Source organism: Protomyctophum parallelum (genome assembly GCF_964188405.1).
Source record: "Protomyctophum parallelum genome assembly, chromosome: 14".
Classification (NCBI taxonomy): domain Eukaryota; kingdom Metazoa; phylum Chordata; class Actinopteri; order Myctophiformes; family Myctophidae; genus Protomyctophum; species Protomyctophum parallelum.
In genome coordinates this window covers 4,098,045-4,115,718 of record NC_139709.1, presented here as the reverse complement: position 1 = coordinate 4,115,718, position 17,674 = coordinate 4,098,045, and the positions used below count along the sequence as shown (strand labels likewise).

General features: G+C 44.2%; 1 protein-coding gene across 1 annotated transcript in view; it reads left to right on the top strand.

The window, feature by feature from the left end:
* Positions 1–15,197, top strand: part of selenop2 (selenoprotein P2) — a gene marked incomplete at its 3' end in the record, with an annotated part of 16,865 nt that extends 1,668 nt beyond the window's left edge. The window contains exons 2-7 of the mRNA XM_083781940.1: positions 1–104; positions 3,317–3,529; positions 5,791–5,899; positions 6,389–6,586; positions 6,636–6,775; positions 15,092–15,197. The exon at positions 1–104 is cut by the window's left edge and continues 142 nt beyond it. Coding sequence (XP_083638066.1) covers positions 1–104; positions 3,317–3,529; positions 5,791–5,899; positions 6,389–6,586; positions 6,636–6,775; positions 15,092–15,197 — 870 coding nt within the window. The remainder of the gene's footprint in view (positions 105–3,316; positions 3,530–5,790; positions 5,900–6,388; positions 6,587–6,635; positions 6,776–15,091) is intronic.
* Positions 15,198–17,674: the final 2,477 nt, after the last annotated feature.

The window sequence follows — 17,674 nt, the reverse complement described above, 5'->3', positions numbered from 1 at the left end:
TGGCAGGTGCAGGGCAAGGCGCCCATGCAAGAGCTGCTGGGAAATGTAGTGGTCGTGGCTCTGCTGAAGGCCAGCTGACACTTCTGTCTCACCCAGGCCTCCAAGTAAGATCAATGACATGGACTACAGCACTGGTCTGATGAACCCATTCTGACCTGAGATCAGATTCCAAAAATGTCAGTCGCTCTTCGACTACAAGCTCGTATCGCGCCACTCGGTGGCGCGATATGAGCTTGTAGATCTGCTATTTTTCAATAGCTAAAGCATAACATGATGCTAACACCAAAATGGGTGCCCGTTCAGAATGGGTTAAAGGACCACTTCACCACTTTTCAACCTATCTTCATATAATAGGTCCTCACTAATAATCGTGACAGAATGGCGCAATCTTTTCCTACTCGGTCTGTGTCTCATAGGAGGGCCGTGGGCAGTTCAGAAACCGTCCTCCAGTGACATCATCGATGGAGAATACAAGCTAATATAAACTGCAGGCTTTCTAGTCCTGAAAAGTTGCAATGCGAAAATGGAAGCCATCGTTCTCACGATAATGAAAATCTAAACAGTTTTGTAAAATAATCTTGTTTAAAAAAAAAGATCTGCCTAATGAAGATGTCACTGGAAGACGGTTTCTGAACTGCCCACAACCCTCCTATGAGACACAGTGAGTGACTGAGTAGAAAATAATCGTGCCATTTTATCATGATTATTAGTGAGGACCTATTATATGAAGATAGGTTGAAAAGTGGTGAAGCGGTCCTTTAACCAAATGGAACCCTTAATAGATCTTTGACTGGACCCTTACGGCTCCATTTGGTTTCATTTCACGCTCTCAAGAGTTAAATTATTGTTAAACATCTGCATTACGTTAATTCACTAGAACTCTACAGAATTAGAGAATGTGTAGAAGAATTAATTGATCATTTTTGTTCAATGTTTGCCTGTTATCTCTCCCATGCCTATATGGCACCAATTCCAATATGGTATATCGATTCAAAATCGAAATATGCTTAGTTTGCTTAAAGGACAACTTTAGTTTTTTTCAACTAAGGTTCATGTTTTAGGTTGTTATTAGAGAAAGTAAAAGGTGAGTGTTAATTTTCTTTCATTTGCTGCTTTCTTTTGTTTTGGGGATTTTAGCAGTTTTTGACAGGGGGGCGGGGGCATTCGAGCATGGGGCTAAATATGTATTTCTTTACAAAATATTATGGCGATTTATTTTTTTATTATTTACAATAGTCCTACTAGACCCCAAGAAATTACATCGGACCACAAAAGATCACAGGATCTATTGAATGTGTCAAACTGACATATTGAGCCTATACACACAGTATAAGCCTTCCCCCAGTAGGCTACCTTCACATTCAGTAGATCCTGTGATCTTCTGTGGCCAGATGTAATTTCCTGGGGTTTATTAGGACTATAGTAAATAATACAAAGATAAATCACCATAAGATTTTGTAAAAAAATACATATTTAGCCCCATGCTCGAATGCCCCCGCCCCCCTGTCAAAAAGAGCTAAAATCCCTAAAATGAAAGAAAGCAGCAAATGAAAAGAAATTAACACTCATCTTTTACTTTCTCTAATAACAACCTAAAACATGAACCTTGGTTGAAAAAAACTAAAGTTGTCCTTTAAATAGAGGCTACTATATGCCTAGCTCTGGTCCATAGCTCTAATGCGTTGCATTTAGAGCTATGTTACTCTCAACTTCCGCCGCTCGCATGAATGCAGACCAGCCTCTCGTCTTTAGCGTAAATAAAAATAACGTTTTTGCTACTCACCAAAACAAAGGCGGGTTGTGTCATTAGAAAGCCTACTTTCCTTAGTGGACGCACTCTGAGCCCCCCCCCCCCCCCCCCCCCCCCCCCCGCCACCACCACACGTATAAACTGTACTTTTTGGCCAAAAGGGGATTTTGTTTCCACCAGATTTTATTTTATTTTAGTTACTTCGCTGCGCATAGAGAATATTTTTCTGCCCAAAAAGTACCGTTTATACGTGTGGTGGTGGGGGGGGGGGGCTCAGAGTGCGTCCACTAAGGAAAGTAGTCTTTCTAAATGACACAACCCGTCTTTGTTTTGGTGAGTAGCAAAAACGTTCTTTTTATTTACGCCAAAGAGGAGAGGCTGGTCTGCATTCATGCGAGCGGCGGAAGTTGAGAGTAACATAGCTCTAAATGCAACGCATTAGAGCTATGGAGCAGAGCTACTGTATGCCTATATCTCATCACATGGTGGTCTGCGTGGCTCCAGCGTCGAATCAATAACAGGCCTTGATATGAAAAGGGTTGAAAACCACAGCATCATGCTGAACTGAAGGCCGGCTGACGTTTCCGTCTCACCCAGGCCTCCAGGTAAGAGGAGATGAAATAAAAGGTTAAATGGTAAATGGTGCATTTATATAGCGCCTTTATCCAAGGCGCTTTACATAGATTGTGCATTACATTCACCCATTCACACACACACATTCATACACCGATTGCGGCAGAAGCCATGCAAGGTATACCAACCAGCACATCGGGAGCAATTTGGGGTTCAGTGTCTTTGCCCAAGGACACTTCAACATGTAGACAGGAGGAGGAGCCAGGATTGGAACCGCTGACCCATAGGGATCATTGGACAACCTGCTCTATACCTCCTGAGCCACAGTCGCCTGTGGCATTATGGTTGATATAGCTCCGTTTGGTATCTCATATCTACGCTTGAGGTCCGAGAAGAGGTCCCGTGTCAGGATATCCCTGCATCGGTAGAACCGAGATGTCCAAAAACCCATTTAATGGCATTTCTATCTCTGGGACCCCCAAATTTATAGTGTTAAATGTTAATGTTAATTTAACTCTGAGAGTGTACAAATGGTCTCAGAGTTACAGACCCATAAGGGTCCATTTGGTTCCTATAACTATCATTTAGCATGGGGACCCCCTGGAACCCCCTCAAGGACCCCTGAGGGTCCCCGGACCCCACTTTGGGAACCACTGGATTAAACCAGCTCAGCAACCACCTGACACTGTCTCTCTCTCTCTCTCTCTCTCTCTCTCTCTCTCTCTCTCTCTCTCTGTGTGTCTCTATGTCTCTCTCTCTCTCTCTCTCTCTCTCTCTCTCTCTCTCTCTCTGTGTGTCTCTATGTCTCTCTCTCTCTCTCTCTCTCTCTCTCTCTCTCTCTCTCTGTGTCTCTATGTCTCTCTCTCTCTCTCTCTCTCTCTCTCTCTCTCTCTGGGTCTCTCTGTGTGTCTCTCTCTCTCTCTCTCTCTCTCTCTCTCTCTCTCTCTCTCTCTGTGTCTCTATGTCTCTCTCTCTCTCTCCTGGGCGGTGTAGAATCGGGGACCTGCGTGACAGGCTGCGGGGGGGGAACCTGACGGCCGTGTCCTTCCTGGTGGTGAACGAGCGCGCGGCGCTGTCCCGGGCCATGTACTGGGAGCTGAAGAGGAGAGCGCCCCCTGCTGTCCCCGTCTACCAGCAGGGGGCGCTGCAGGACGACGTGTGGGAGCTCCTGGACGGAGACAAGGACGACTTCCTGGTGTACGACAGGTACGGCGGGGTCAGGGGTCATATCGCCATGCTTCCTGGTGTACGACAGGTACGTACAGAGGGGTCAGGGGTCATATCGCCATGCTTCCTGGTGTACGACAGGTACGTACAGAGGGGTCAGGGGTCATATCGCCATGCTTCCTGGTGTACGACAGGTACAGCGGGGTCAGGGGTCATATCGCCACGCTTCCTGGTGTACGACAGGTACAGCGGGGTCAGGGGTCATATCGCCATGCTTCCTGGTGTACGACAGGTACAGCGGGGTCAGGGGTCATATCGCCATGCTTCCTGCCTGGTGTACGACAGGTACAGAGCAGTGTTGTTTTTCGTCGACTAAAACTAAGACGAAAAATGTCCGTCGACTACCTTTTTCCACTGACGATTCCACAACTAAATGGAAACTAAATGAAAACTAAGCTATGATGACTAAAACTAAGACTAAATATACTGACAATTTCGTCAACAAATAAAAACTAGACTAAAATGTTAGGAAGGGACTAGTGGACAAAATATCCAGTATATGTCATTTTACACTTTGTTGCATGCTGAAAATAACCGATTTACAAGCTCACAACTTGTAGAGCTTGTAGATCGGCTATTTTCAGCAAGTCATCACGACGGCATCAAGGCCCGCCAAAATACATTTTAGTCGACTAAATCAACTGTAGATTTAGTCGACTAAAATCTCATGACATTTAGTTGACTAAAACTAGACTAATAATAAAACATTCCGGGTGACTAAAATGTGACTAAAACTAAATGAAAACTATTCAAAAGACAAAGACTAAAACTAAAATAGAAATTTGATGCCAAAAACTACACAGGTGCAGAGGGGTCAGGGGTCATAACGCCATGTGTACGACAGGTACAGAGAGGTCAGGGGTCATAACGCCATGCTTCCTGGTGTATGACAAGGTATATTAAATGGAGGCAGAATGCACTGGAGTCAATGAGAGCTCAGTGACCAGCTCATGAACACTGGAGTCAATGAGAGCTCAGTGACCAGCTCATGAACACTGGAGTCAATGAGAGCTCAGTGACCAGCTCATGAACACTGGAGTCAATGAGAGCTCAGTGACCAGCTCATGAACACTGGAGTCAATGAGAGCTCAGTGACCAGCTCATGAACACTGGAGTCAATGAGAGCTCAGTGACCAGCTCATTAACACTGGAGTCAATGAGAGCTCATAGTGACCAGCTCATGAACACTGGAGTCAATGAGAGCTCAGTGACCAGCTCATGAACACTGGAGTCAATGAGAGCTCATAGTGACCAGCTCATGAACACTGGAGTCAATGAGAGCTCAGTGACCAGCTCATGAACAAACACTATTTATGAATGACTGAGACCTTTTGTAAAGTAATCGCTTCTGGCAAATAACAGAAGACATTATTGTCTGCTGTGTTGCTTTTCGATGTGTACACTGTGTAATTTTATAGAGGTATCTAAAGAGCACAAAGTATGTTTCTGAACGTGCCAAATATCGCGAGACTGTCCACCGTTTCCTGTCTGGCAGCCAAATCTCGCGATACCCCCCCGGAACAGAAACGTTACCTGCTGCTGTTTAAATCCTCAAATACAATGATGTCCTGTGCACTCTGTGCACATCGAAAAGAAAGTGATTAGAAAACAAACTGTGATACGTCTTATTGTATATGCCTGAACCGATTATATGACAAAGGTCTCAATGGTTAATGGCATAAATAATGTTTGTTATGAGCTGGTTGGCAGAAGGAGAGTAGCGCCCATGATTACAGCTTATAGGCAGTTGGCACAGGAAGAAAATGGGTTACAAATGGGAAAAATAGGAAAGGATACAAACAAAGTAGTACTTCTGTGTCTATTTGTATTTCAATCTCTCTCCCTCTCTCGATTCAATTACATTTCAAAAGGCTTTATATTGGCATGATAAATATGTTCTACTGTACATTGCCAAAGCATACATACAACAAAACAAATGTCAACATTGCGCACACACAGAGACAACAACAAACATCCCAACAATAATGAACAACAAGCTATACAGCTATACAATGAAAATAAATTAACAAACTGAAACATAACGGCAACTTAATGACCCTGTTCAGCCAGATATACCTGGCACTACTGTCCACTGGCTGTCCCTCAGTTGATGACAACTCCACACGTATTTTGCTGCCAAAAATGGACTGTTCTTAAGTTATTAATGGTGGATTCAAATTCCCTCTCTCTCTCTCTCTCTCTCTCTCTCTCTCTCTCTCTCTCTCTCTCTCTCTCTCTAGGTGTGGTCTGTTGACCTTTCACATCGTTCTACCATACAGCTTCTTACATTACCCCTACATAGAGGCTGCAATCAGAGCCACCTACCTTAAAGATATCTGCAACTGCTCCGTGAGTACCTGCACACACACACACACACACACACACACACACACACACACACACACACACACACACACACACACACACACACACACACACACACACACACACACACACACACACACACACACATTTAACATCTTTACAGTATTGGCGTTCACATTATAACCAAGGAAATTATCGAACACAAAACAATCACGGGCACAGGAAGCATCGCCTCTTCTCGTCCATATATTATTGGTGACTGCCGAATATCACAGTCACCGAACAGAATGTTGGCCCAACATTAGCAGATCTACAAGCTCAAAAGGCTACAAGCTTATAGGTCTGCTATTTTAGAAAAATCGAAGAACGACTGACATAGAAACATAGCTTTTTCAGAAAACTGTCAGGATGTAGAAGACATTTTTTTAGATTCTGATCTCGGGTCAAAATCGATGAAATCAATGATTTGGGTCAAACCATGGCATTGTATTTCTCTCTTCTCTCCTACAACAGGACCACCAACAGGCCAATAATTCGTCCGTGGTTCCTCCTTCTGGGAGGAAAGAAACCCTGGAGGAATTAACACGGAGCGGGAACGTGAGCCACACCTACGACAACGCTACGACGGCACACGCAACGTCGACACTGTCCACCGATCACCGCCGCCGCGATCACAACGTCACCCGCAGTTCCAACCACACCACCGCCGCAGTAGTGCACACAACACCGGCACAGCCAACCGCTGCTTCTTCTTCTGGAGCGGATGTCCACCATCATCATCATCATCATCATCATCATGGTCATGACCATCAACACCAGCATCCTCATGACCATCAACATCAGCATCTCCATCATCATGACCATCGTCATGGTCATGACCATCAACATCAGCATCCTCATGCTTAGCCTCCCCCATCATGAGATGGGATGGGATGGATACAATAACTATATGTTGCTCTTTATACTCTTGCGTGTTAAAGGTAGGGTGATTTGATTTTCTTTGGTTAAAATAAGTGTTAAAAAAGCACTATATTGTCATAGTGCTCATTGCTGTAGAGCAGTGGTTTTTCAACCCTTTTCATAATATCAAGGTCCGTTATTTCTTGGGCATTGGGGCCACGGACGGACCACCATCTGATGACATTTAGCCTCTCAGACCCAAGAATCGGAGTACGGTGTTTAGTTGTCATTGGATAAGACACAATTCCATGCTGTTGATCAAAATGACAAGTCTTCTACATGCTCTAATTGTGTAGACTTCTTGTAAATGAAATAATAGGGATGTTTTTAACTCTGTATGGTTTCATTCCACGCTCTCATGAGTCAAAGATCTATAAGTGTCCATTTGGTTAACCAACTCTCCATCATTTAGCTGGGGACGGGGTCATACCTATGTTCCCTCAGCCCTATGTTCCCTCAGCCCCGAGGTGCGCTGCGGGTCGGGAGAGGGTTGCGGTTAGGTTTAGGTGTCTGCCCCGGGGGTGCGCTGCGGGTCGGGAGAGGGTTGCGGTTAGGTTTAGGTGTCTGCCCCGGGGGAGGTTAGGGTTAGGGTGAGGGAGGAGGTAGGTTGTCGTAGGCTGAGGGAACATAGAGCTGAGGGAACATAGGTACGGTCCCCTGGGGACCACCTGGAACCCCCTCAAGGACCACTGGTGGTCCCCGGACCGCTGGTTGAGAACCACTGGCACTGCTATAGAGCGCCGAAGTCCTGACGTCACTCGCTCATCCCCTCAGTTCCCCTGGTTCTAAAGTCCTGACGTCACTCGCTCATCCCCTCAGTTCCCCTGGCTCACGGAAGTAATTTCTCTAATATGGAGAATGACATGGGCTCATCTTAAAATCGTCTCATAATTATAAGCATTGTTGTCCAAAAGTAAACAATCTGTCTCTGCGTTATATTGTCAGGGAGGTGTCTCTGTATCGTTTGCGACAGTCAGTCACTCATATATGTTATATATATATATATATATATATCTGTTTCTAGCGAAAATCGCTTTGTTCAGTAACAGGAGTCCCCAAGTCTCTCCAGCTTTTTATTAAACAGAAAATGCATGTTCAGGTCGGGGATTAATACCAATTTTAAGTAAGTGACGAACACAACGAAATGAGCAGACAAAACTGGAACTGGAACACTATATAAGAAAGTAATTAATCACCTACCTGAACATGTTTTTGATTGTTAATGACACTTAAAAACACTATAGCAATGATTACTATCAGAATGTAGTGATTTTAACCTTTTAACTCTTTTGTTTGCTTGTTTTAAACAAAATAATATCACTTACCACCTACCCTTTTTAAGCGATTCCCAAGCCACGTGTCTTCAGAACCCCCGTCCACACTAAATTACTGATGTGATTGGGCAGTGTTTTGCGCGGAGGGAGGGAGGGAGGGAGGGAACGAGCGCGAAGGCGTCCGCTTGCTTCAATTAAGGTTCCCCAATTAATTTTCCTCAAGGGCCATATTTTGACTAGCGTACCAGGCTTGGGGCAGAGTCTGCACGCGCAAGGTCGAGGTCTTGCCCTTGCCCTGAAAATGAATTTTCAGGGCAAGCCCCCATTTGAAAAGGATGCCCAGTTTGACATGCATAGGCTATACTGACCCCCATTTAATGCTATTTATATCTAAAAAAAGGCCCAGGCCGCAAATGGCCCGCGGGCCGCCTGTTGGGGAACCCTAACCTATTCCTCATCTTGAGGCGTATTATAGGTTCACGCAGGCCGCCTGTTGGGGAACCCTAACCTATTCCTCATCTTGAGGCGTATTATAGGTTCACGCAGGCCGCCTGTTGGGGAACCCTAACCTATTCCTCATCTTGAGGCGTATTATAGGTTCACGCAGGCCTTGTTTTTCCCCCAAGTGATTTAAATTCCTGTGTTTGTCGTTGGAAAAACGTGCTTGTCATGAGCTGGACAATGAGTGGACAAATTGGCGTGGGAATCGCTTGGCCCGCTCGACTATTAATCTCTCTCTCTTAGTATGTACAGTTATCTTATTATGCTACAGTTATTGTTTTATAGCAGTCGTTGTGTGTCCGTTGTTGTGTAACCGAGTATGAGAACAAATGAAATGAAAGCATTATTGTGTTGTTGTATGTATGTATGACCAGTGTCTCTTTGAATAGTTTTAATTTTGTTTAGTCGACTAAATGTACAGTCTAAAATGCCTCATTTGCATATTAATCGTTTTTAAAATTTGTAATACAATAACTCATTGTATTAGTTTAAGTAACCAACCGGGGAAGTTTCATGGCGATAACAATCTAATATAGGTATGGTTTTGCCCACTCAATTCATAATTAAATGTAGGAGCTCTGGCTCATGGAATAAGGACTGAACCGGTTCATGGAATAAGAACTGAACCGGTTCATGGAATAAGAACTGAACCGGTTACCATTGGGAACCAACCAGTGTAAAAAGGGGTCTGTGAGTAGAGCTGAATCCAGACTGAAGCGTGTTCTGGACCTGATCATCGTGCCCATCATGTGAACACCGGGCCTAACGGAGTTCTTCTCTCTGTGTGGTGGTTTTACACATACTGAGCGGTTCTGTCCTGTCCTCTCCTGTTGATGAAGTCCACAGGGTTAACCCTGACCGCAGGAGTCCTGTGGACGGATGTGTGTTTGGAGAGACGGAATGGAGCCGCCAGTCGTTGTATACCGCGCGGCACAGAGCTGACCGGGCCCTGAGCTGACCGGGCCCTGAGCTGACCGGGCCCTGAGCTGACCGGGCCCTGAGCTGACCGGGCCCTGAGCTGACCGGGCCCTGAGCTGACCGGGCCCTGAGAGGGCGATGAGCAGCTTACGGTTACACTTCACACTGAAGTGCCCTTGGACAAGGCATTGAACCTCTACCATGAAATGTTCTATGAGCAGGGCCTGGCTGTCAACAAGTTCTTGAGCTTAGTCCAGTTACCCTGGGTAAACATAGTACCTTTCCTTTCCTTAGTCCAGTTACCCTGGGTAAACATATACCTTTGCTTTGCTTTACACTGCTTTCAGATGCTTCTGTGTTTTTCCAACTGAACTTATTTCTGCTTGTGTCGTTTCATTCACTGAGCATTAAATGTGTGACAAATGCACATGTTTTGGTATTTATTTGCTTGTTATTACGTACGTGTGATGTATGTACATGTGGAGTTCTTTTGATATGAAATATTAACAGTAACAGAATTACAGTACATTTCAAGCACAAACTCAATACAAAGATTGTTATAACTGTGAGTGGACGACCCAATTAAGCATTACACTTGTTTACAAGAGGGTCCACCATGTTCAATTCATCAAAACATTTAGAGACGTACAAATAGACACTTCTATATAGTTAAAGAACAGAACAGGAATGAATCATAAAGCAAGCAAAAAGGGAAAAGAAACATATACAGTGAGGGGGAAAGGGGGGTGGAATCAGATTTTAGTGACTTTACAATTCACTAAAATTGAATTTTAGTGACTTTACAATTCATTTGAACATTTCTGGTTCACATGAGAGGTAACTGGTCTGATACAGGGGGGGGCGTAATTGAATGATTGATGGTGTCGCCCAACTTTATTTATAGAGGAAGTGACACAGGGAGTGGGGATCAAACGGACAAACTAATCTAGGTACCATGATGGGGTGCACGTTTTGACAGAGAGGAGAGCTCCGTGGCGCCAGAGATAGGTCTACCGGTTAAATCACTCTCTAAGGTTTAACGCGTAGCATATTTACAGTATCTGCAGCCAGGACGAGGGACAGTCAGGAACGCGCTGTATTGTATTGCTGCCGTTGGATATTGATCGCTTGGAAGGACAGACAGTGTGCGTCATGGTGGAGACAACAGAGTCAGAGACGTCACGTCAATACTGGTGAGATCTTTCCAAAGACAAATTCCAATACCCAGAATCTCGGCTACTCGCTCACTCGCACTCAGTCACTCCAGCAAGGTGGTGTTATGGTGGAATTGGTGACCTGCTGAAATATGTGACAACCGTGTAGACAATCACATAATGTAAATGTCTCCTAATGTCAATTGTTGCAGTTTGTTCATTAGCAGAGTTCAACCTAACTGTATTTAGGCCATGTATTTAAAGACTTCCATGTAATATAGTTGTGTGAACAAGATGGTCACATATTTGGCAGGTCCCCAATTTCACCGTCATTTGCCATGCTTGAGTGAGCGAGTGTGAGTGAGCGAGTGGCCGAGATATTGAGTGGTGATTATTGATTGTTGATTCCGGTTGTTCCCCCAATGTAAACTGTGTGTATATATATATTGCTTGCCATTTTGATGAATTGAACAACGTCGACCCTGTTGTAAACAAGTGTAATGCTTAATTGGGTCGTCCACTCTAGTTAACAGTCTTTGTATTGAGTTTGTGCTTAAAATGTACTGTAAATTCTACAAACTGTTAATAAATATTTCAATCAATCAATCAATCAATCTGTCTGCTCAACATCCTTTTGTGCAGACTTCTATATAAACTACCGCAGATATAACCCGACGATCCCGTAGTTTTTATAATTATGAAAATTATCCTTTCAATTGTTACAAATGGGTGGGACAAAACCTGCAGGCTGAAGGCGGTTGTGTTTGGGAATAATTCTACTGCATTTCATCACTGGTGTGAGATGAATGAATTAAAGACGAATACACACAAATCAGTGCTGCACAGCATGGTGAAATCATCTAACTTCTCATCCAAGACAAATCCAAAGAAATATGGTTTCCTCAAGTGGAAAAAGTAAGCATATCCCTAACACCTTCATCCGATCAAATGTCTGCAAGCTGAACGAATCACAAAATCACCAAGAAATGGCTGAAAGGGGAGAAATGCAGGATTATTTAGAATAAATCTGGATTTTAAAGTAATCTCAAAGTAATGTTGTGTGTGATCCAGCAGAGGGCAGTACATGCACACACAAACACATGACACAAAAACATTAGTAATCTGAGGATTCTTTACTGAAGTTAAACAGACCCATACACGAATAGAATATATTAAATATATAATAAAGTACAAAGTTCTCCAGTACTGTCATGTGTTGAATAGGATGGTCTTTAAGAGACTTCAGTTGAATCTATAGTATGTACAGTATGAGTTCAACTGAGAACTAGGTTTCCATAAGTCCTGTGTTACAACCCTGGGTCTACGGCTTATTGAGAGCAGGATTCTGTGTAGGGGCAGCGGTGGCTCAGGGGTAGAGTGCCTGGATGGTAACCGTAAGGTTGCCAGTTCGAACCCGGGCTCCCCCAGAGTTACTGTCGAAGTGTCCTTGAGCAAAGACACTGAACCCCTAATTGCTCCCGATGTGCTAGTTGGTTCCTTGCATGGTTTCCACTGCCATCGGTGTATGAATGTGTGTGAATGAATGGGTGAATGTAATGCACAATCTCTGTAAAGCGCCTTGGATAAAGGCGCTATATAAATGCACCATTTACCATTTACCATGATTTAACCATGCACCTTTACCCTGGTTTGAGAGGCCATGTGTGTGTGAGTGGTCTCAGGTGTGTGTGAGTGTGAGTGGTGTCAGGTGTGTGTGAGTGTGAGTGGTGTCAGGTGTGTGTGAGTGGTCTCAGGTGTGTGTGTGAGTGGTCTCAGGTGTGGAGGAGGATAAAAAGGCCAGTTCTTATCAGTGTCACAGGCTCCATCCTCTCTCCACTCCCGAACTGCCAGCAAACATGCATTTCACCCTTTATGACATTTTGAGGTGATTTTAAAAGCCGGGATTTGTTAAGGGTGGGTGTTTATTAATTTGGACTTCCTTCCTGAAAATTTATTTTTACTCTACTACAATATTCTTTTTTTGTTGTAATTTATATTTTTTATAGATTTTTTACATTCACACAGTACATGAATCAAGTGTCTTCTATCCCATAATTGGGTCGTCGTATGCCAAAACAAATCTAGACAACATTTAAATCAGCGTCCAAAGGATAACTAAAAACATTAAAAACGAAATAATAAACAAACAGAAAAGAAAAGAAAATTAAAGAAGAAAGAAAAAAAGTAAGGGGGGGGGGGGGTCCTTGTTTTGTGTTAACAGAAATATTTTTTTGTTTTGTTTATGTTTTTGCACCGTTCAAAATAAATAATTTGACAGTACTTTGGAGGTTTAGCTTATTAATACCAGTAGACGACCTGAGGGCGAGAAGCGACCTCGGTCGCCCTATGGCACAGAAGCAGGAGTTAAACTATGAATGGGCTGTCAGTGAGGTCAGATGTAGAGTTAATTAGTTAAACTATGAATGGGCTGTCAGTGAGGTCAGATGTAGAGTTAATTAGTTAAACTATGAATGGGCTGTCAGTGAGGTCAGATGTAGAGTTGCTGGCCGGCTCCATATATGCAGTAGGTGATGATCCAGTCTTCTCCATGTATGGCTATCCAGGGTTTGATGAGGCCAGTGTCGTGATCTTCATATCCAGGTGATGATAGTCAGCTCTACTGTGATGCCACGTGAAGGAAAAGGAGTATTTGGCATCATCTTTGCTTTGAGATGTGTTCCACTAGGTTCCCTGTGTTCTTATTGGTAGTTGTGATCACATGTACAAGACAGACAGACCTTCCTTCCTTCCTAGTCAGCTTTTGTTTTGAGAAAACACACAGTATGCTCCAGAATATTTCATCGCTTGCCATCCAGCCGTTTTGAGCCTTGGAGAAGCTTTGTCTGTGAGTTAATACTACATGTTTCATCTTTAAGAATATAAGTAATGATGCATAGTTTGCTGTTTTATTTTAGATGTATGGTCAATTGCCTACCATTTACTATGATACAGGATCTAACAATGAGTAAACAACACGTTAATGCTATATATAGGCTATGTTCCAAAGTGTATACCCATACAAACATTTATTTATTGGGTATACAGAGAACAAAACAATGTAATGTCAACCACTTTATAACTACTGTAGAAGGTAGCATGGAGCATGGCTGGGGAAGAGGGAGGGATGGAGCAAAGTATGTTAGATAGATAGATAGATAGATAGATAGATAGATAGATAGATAGATAGATAGATATGTTTATTTGTCATTTTTACAACTGTGAACAGCAGAAAAACGAAATTTCGATGTGCTAGTGCACGAGCCGCAGCAACATGAGTCGCGCCGCCACAATACATCTGTCTTTCATCATAGAAAAATAAAAATAAAACATAGAGGGGGGGGGGGGGGGGGGTAAGAAGGGTAACAAGAAGACTCGCCCCGTTTCTGTTTTTCCTCCCAGAATGTTCCCCAGTGAGGGGTGGGAGAGGCTGGACAGCAGACGGCTGGACTTTGAATTACAGCATTATAGCATTTTCTTTTCTTCTTTCTTTTTTTAGCATATATTATTTTATTAGGCATTTCTGCCTTTTCATTATTTTAAAGGGGAAATGAAACCTTATATTGCTATTTTAATGTGCCTCATCATTACTTTCAAGGGGGAAAAAATGCACCTATGCGCTCACACGGGGCAGTAAGCACATGCAGGGAAGAGGAGAGGAGAGTGCCTCCGGGGAGGGGAGTGATTCACACAGTGAATGCGTCGTGTCGCACAGACAAATACAAAAGTTTACAATAAGTCTACATGAGGATTTAAGGATATTATGCTTATATTATTAGAAGAAGGGCTTCTAATGTCTACAGTCATGGATTGAACATGGAGTATTTTGTTGGGACTTTTCTGACGGAATTAATGTCCTGCTGCGGGTTGTTTTTGCTCTCACTCTCCCTCTTAATTAGCACTCAAACAGCGAGTGCAGATGCAGAATCAGATCTGAACAAACTCAGACCGTGCTTAGAAGCCTGTTGGCGCGAGGTTACTCCGCTGTGTGTGTCTCTGTGTATGACGATCAATAATTATTCCAAGAACGACGTTTAAAGACGAGGGCTGGATTGATTCTCCTCATCATGCCGTCTCTCTCTCTGTGTGTGTGTGTGTGTGTGTGTGTGTGTGTGTGTGTGTGTGGGGGGGGGGGGGGTGTAGGGGGTGGGCCGACAGAGTGCTACACTTCTGTGACCGAAAGAGTGCTAGACTTCTTAGTAGGACGGTGTGTGACCGATAGAGTGCTAGACTTCTAAGTAGGCCGGTGTGTGACCGAGAAATACATTCTTCGCAGCTGTAAGAAATGAATTAATGCAAACCGAAATAGCGCGGTTCATTAGAGTGCATTGAACCGTGTATGCTGTACCAAACGGTTCGGTTCCTATTTCCCATGTGTTTGTGTAAGTGTGTTCCTGGCATATCTCCTGAAGGTCATGTCACGTTGCCCTCAAAGTCCTGCGTTATCATGGCGAGTTCAGTGGAGACGAACACTGCCCAGACGAAGACACAACAGGTGTCAGGGAGGGTGGGGGTTGAGGTGGGGGTTGAGGTGGGGGGGGGGGGAGGGTGGGGGGGGCAGAGGATCCTTTCTTGCGCTGTCTCTTCTTGTGGAGATTGTCAATTGGGGGGAAATCCAGATTCATGTTTAGAGCGAGGGATAGCAATATGGCTAATTCTCCTCTATGTCCGTTATGGCTCTCTGTCCGTCATGGCTCTCGGGCGCTGGCCTGTTCCAAGATCGTGTCCATCTTCTGATGCATCTGCAGGGCGCTGGCCTGTTCCAAGATCGTGTCCATCTTCTGATGCATCTGCAGGGCGCTGGCCTGTTCCAAGATCGTGTCCATCTTCTGATGCATCTCCCCAAGTGCCCTGCCCAGCTCGATCTCTGCTCCAGGGCAATGAGTCTATCAGGCCATGGCAGGCAGCATAGGGGCTCCGTTCAGCGTTGCCATTTCTCCAATTCTTCGGTACACAAGACCAATGCACAGCCCAATCAGCAGAAATCCTGTAACCATAAATCTAAATAGGTATGCCTCTTCTACGCTGATAGTCGGGGGAAGACCCATCAGGGTATTGAGCGGGTTCTCCAGAACCCAATTTACATGAAATGTTGTCCATCACGTACAGAGACCAGCACACTAATTCCATGATTAGTTCCATGTTTTGAAAGTTTCAGGGGTTTGGAAGAGACAGTGTAGAAGAGACGCTCTGAGCAGGGAGTACAGACAGGGAGGGAGAGAAAAGAATGCGACCGCCCTCTTCAAGAGGCAAGCAAAGAACCCAGTTTGTTATTGGTTTGAAGAGAGTAAAATACGTCAAAGCAATCCTTGTCTTCACCCCAGACTGTTTAGTAAGACGACTTGGTTTGTGTCATTTCTCCACAACTCCTCCAGGATCTCAATCATCTCTGATCAGATCGGACTGTGGACTCCAGACTTCAGGTGAAGATCAACTCGGTCTGCCCCACCAGGGTCTGCTGACCAGGAGGATCCCATTGGTATGCTACTTAACCTCCCTTTTCACTACCCCTGTTCTGTTTTTGAGGCCCCCCCCCCCTATATATACAGGTTTAATGTTTGTTTTTAGTTAAATATTTGTTTTAAAAAATGCCATTGACAATGAAGGGGAAATTTACATCATCTTGTCCCTAACACAAACATTAAATGCCATTAACAATAAAGAGAATGTAATGTTTGTTTTGTCACCGTTTGTTTTACATCACTGTAGGTGGCGACGAACTTATTAAGCCACCGAGAGGCTAAAAGCGGGGAAATGTACTGCCAGACGCGCTGCATGCCAAGGACTCACTTCTCCAGTGTACTCCGTTTTTATTCATTTATTAAAGTTATATTAAAACATCGTAACAAAGTGCGTTGTGCAGAATCTTATACAGATAGCAGCATGGCGTTTGCGTTTGTAAAGCGGTCAGCAAAGTTGGACTTCCCCGTCGTTCACCCCCTCTCCTTCCATTCATGAAATGACACCAGTGAACAGCTGACTTTACTACCTGTCTGACACCACCCAACACCACGTGACCATAGTAACCATAGCAACCCATCAAGCTGTCTAACCTGTCCCCAACATTCCGGCCCCTAATTATTACACATAAATACACAGTAATAATTATCAAGGCATTAATTCATATAGAAAAACACATTACATTCTTTCTCCAACCGTTTGTCCTTTTTGCGATTGAGTTCCTAGTTCAGTAGACCATTGCAGGTCTTGAATCGAGCAACACGCAAAAACACGAATAATCCGAAGTCATGAAAAAGTCAAAGTATTCCAATGTCAAGAAAAAGTCACTTGTAATCCAAATCCATGGAAAGAAGCGACGCCCTCACAACTCCTGAAGAGGGCAGATCTGCAGAGAAGCTGGTCCGGGTCTTAATCCGAACCTGTCACACAAGTCCATTCCTGTCTGGCATGAGTTAAGTTAGGAAGTTCTGCTTGATCTTCGTCCATTTCTGTCGTTCCTGCGCTTTCCACTTCACCGGCTCTATGTCCTTTACGGTGCTCTCCTGGGCAGACTTTTGATCGTCGAGTGGCTTCTGTAACTGCTTATTATGCAGTTCTCCAGTGTGAGAGTTTTGTTTCTCAGAGAGTTCCTTCTCCACAGTTTTCTCCAGTCCGCCTTGTGAATGCTCATGAATCTGAAGAATCTTGAGATTCATCTCCAGAAGCTGCTTACTGCTCAACGCCTCGGCCAGTTCAGCAGAGAGTGTCTCCAACGCAGTCTGCTTTATGTACAGTCTCTCCGAGGGTTTCTGGTTTGTGTCTTCCACATGTGCCTGGAGTCCTAGATCTCTCTCTTTCAGGATGCTCAGCACCTCTGCTCTATGTGTTTCTTTGGGGTCCCCCAGAGTAGTAAGGTGCTGCTGGGTTAGGGCATCCAGCTGCGGCTGTCGAGCTTCCTCAAATGCAGGCGTTTGCTCCATGGTCTTCAGTAATGATCCAACCAGCTCCACTGTCTTGTTAGCAATTTCCAGAAATTCCAGCAGTTCATCCTGGTT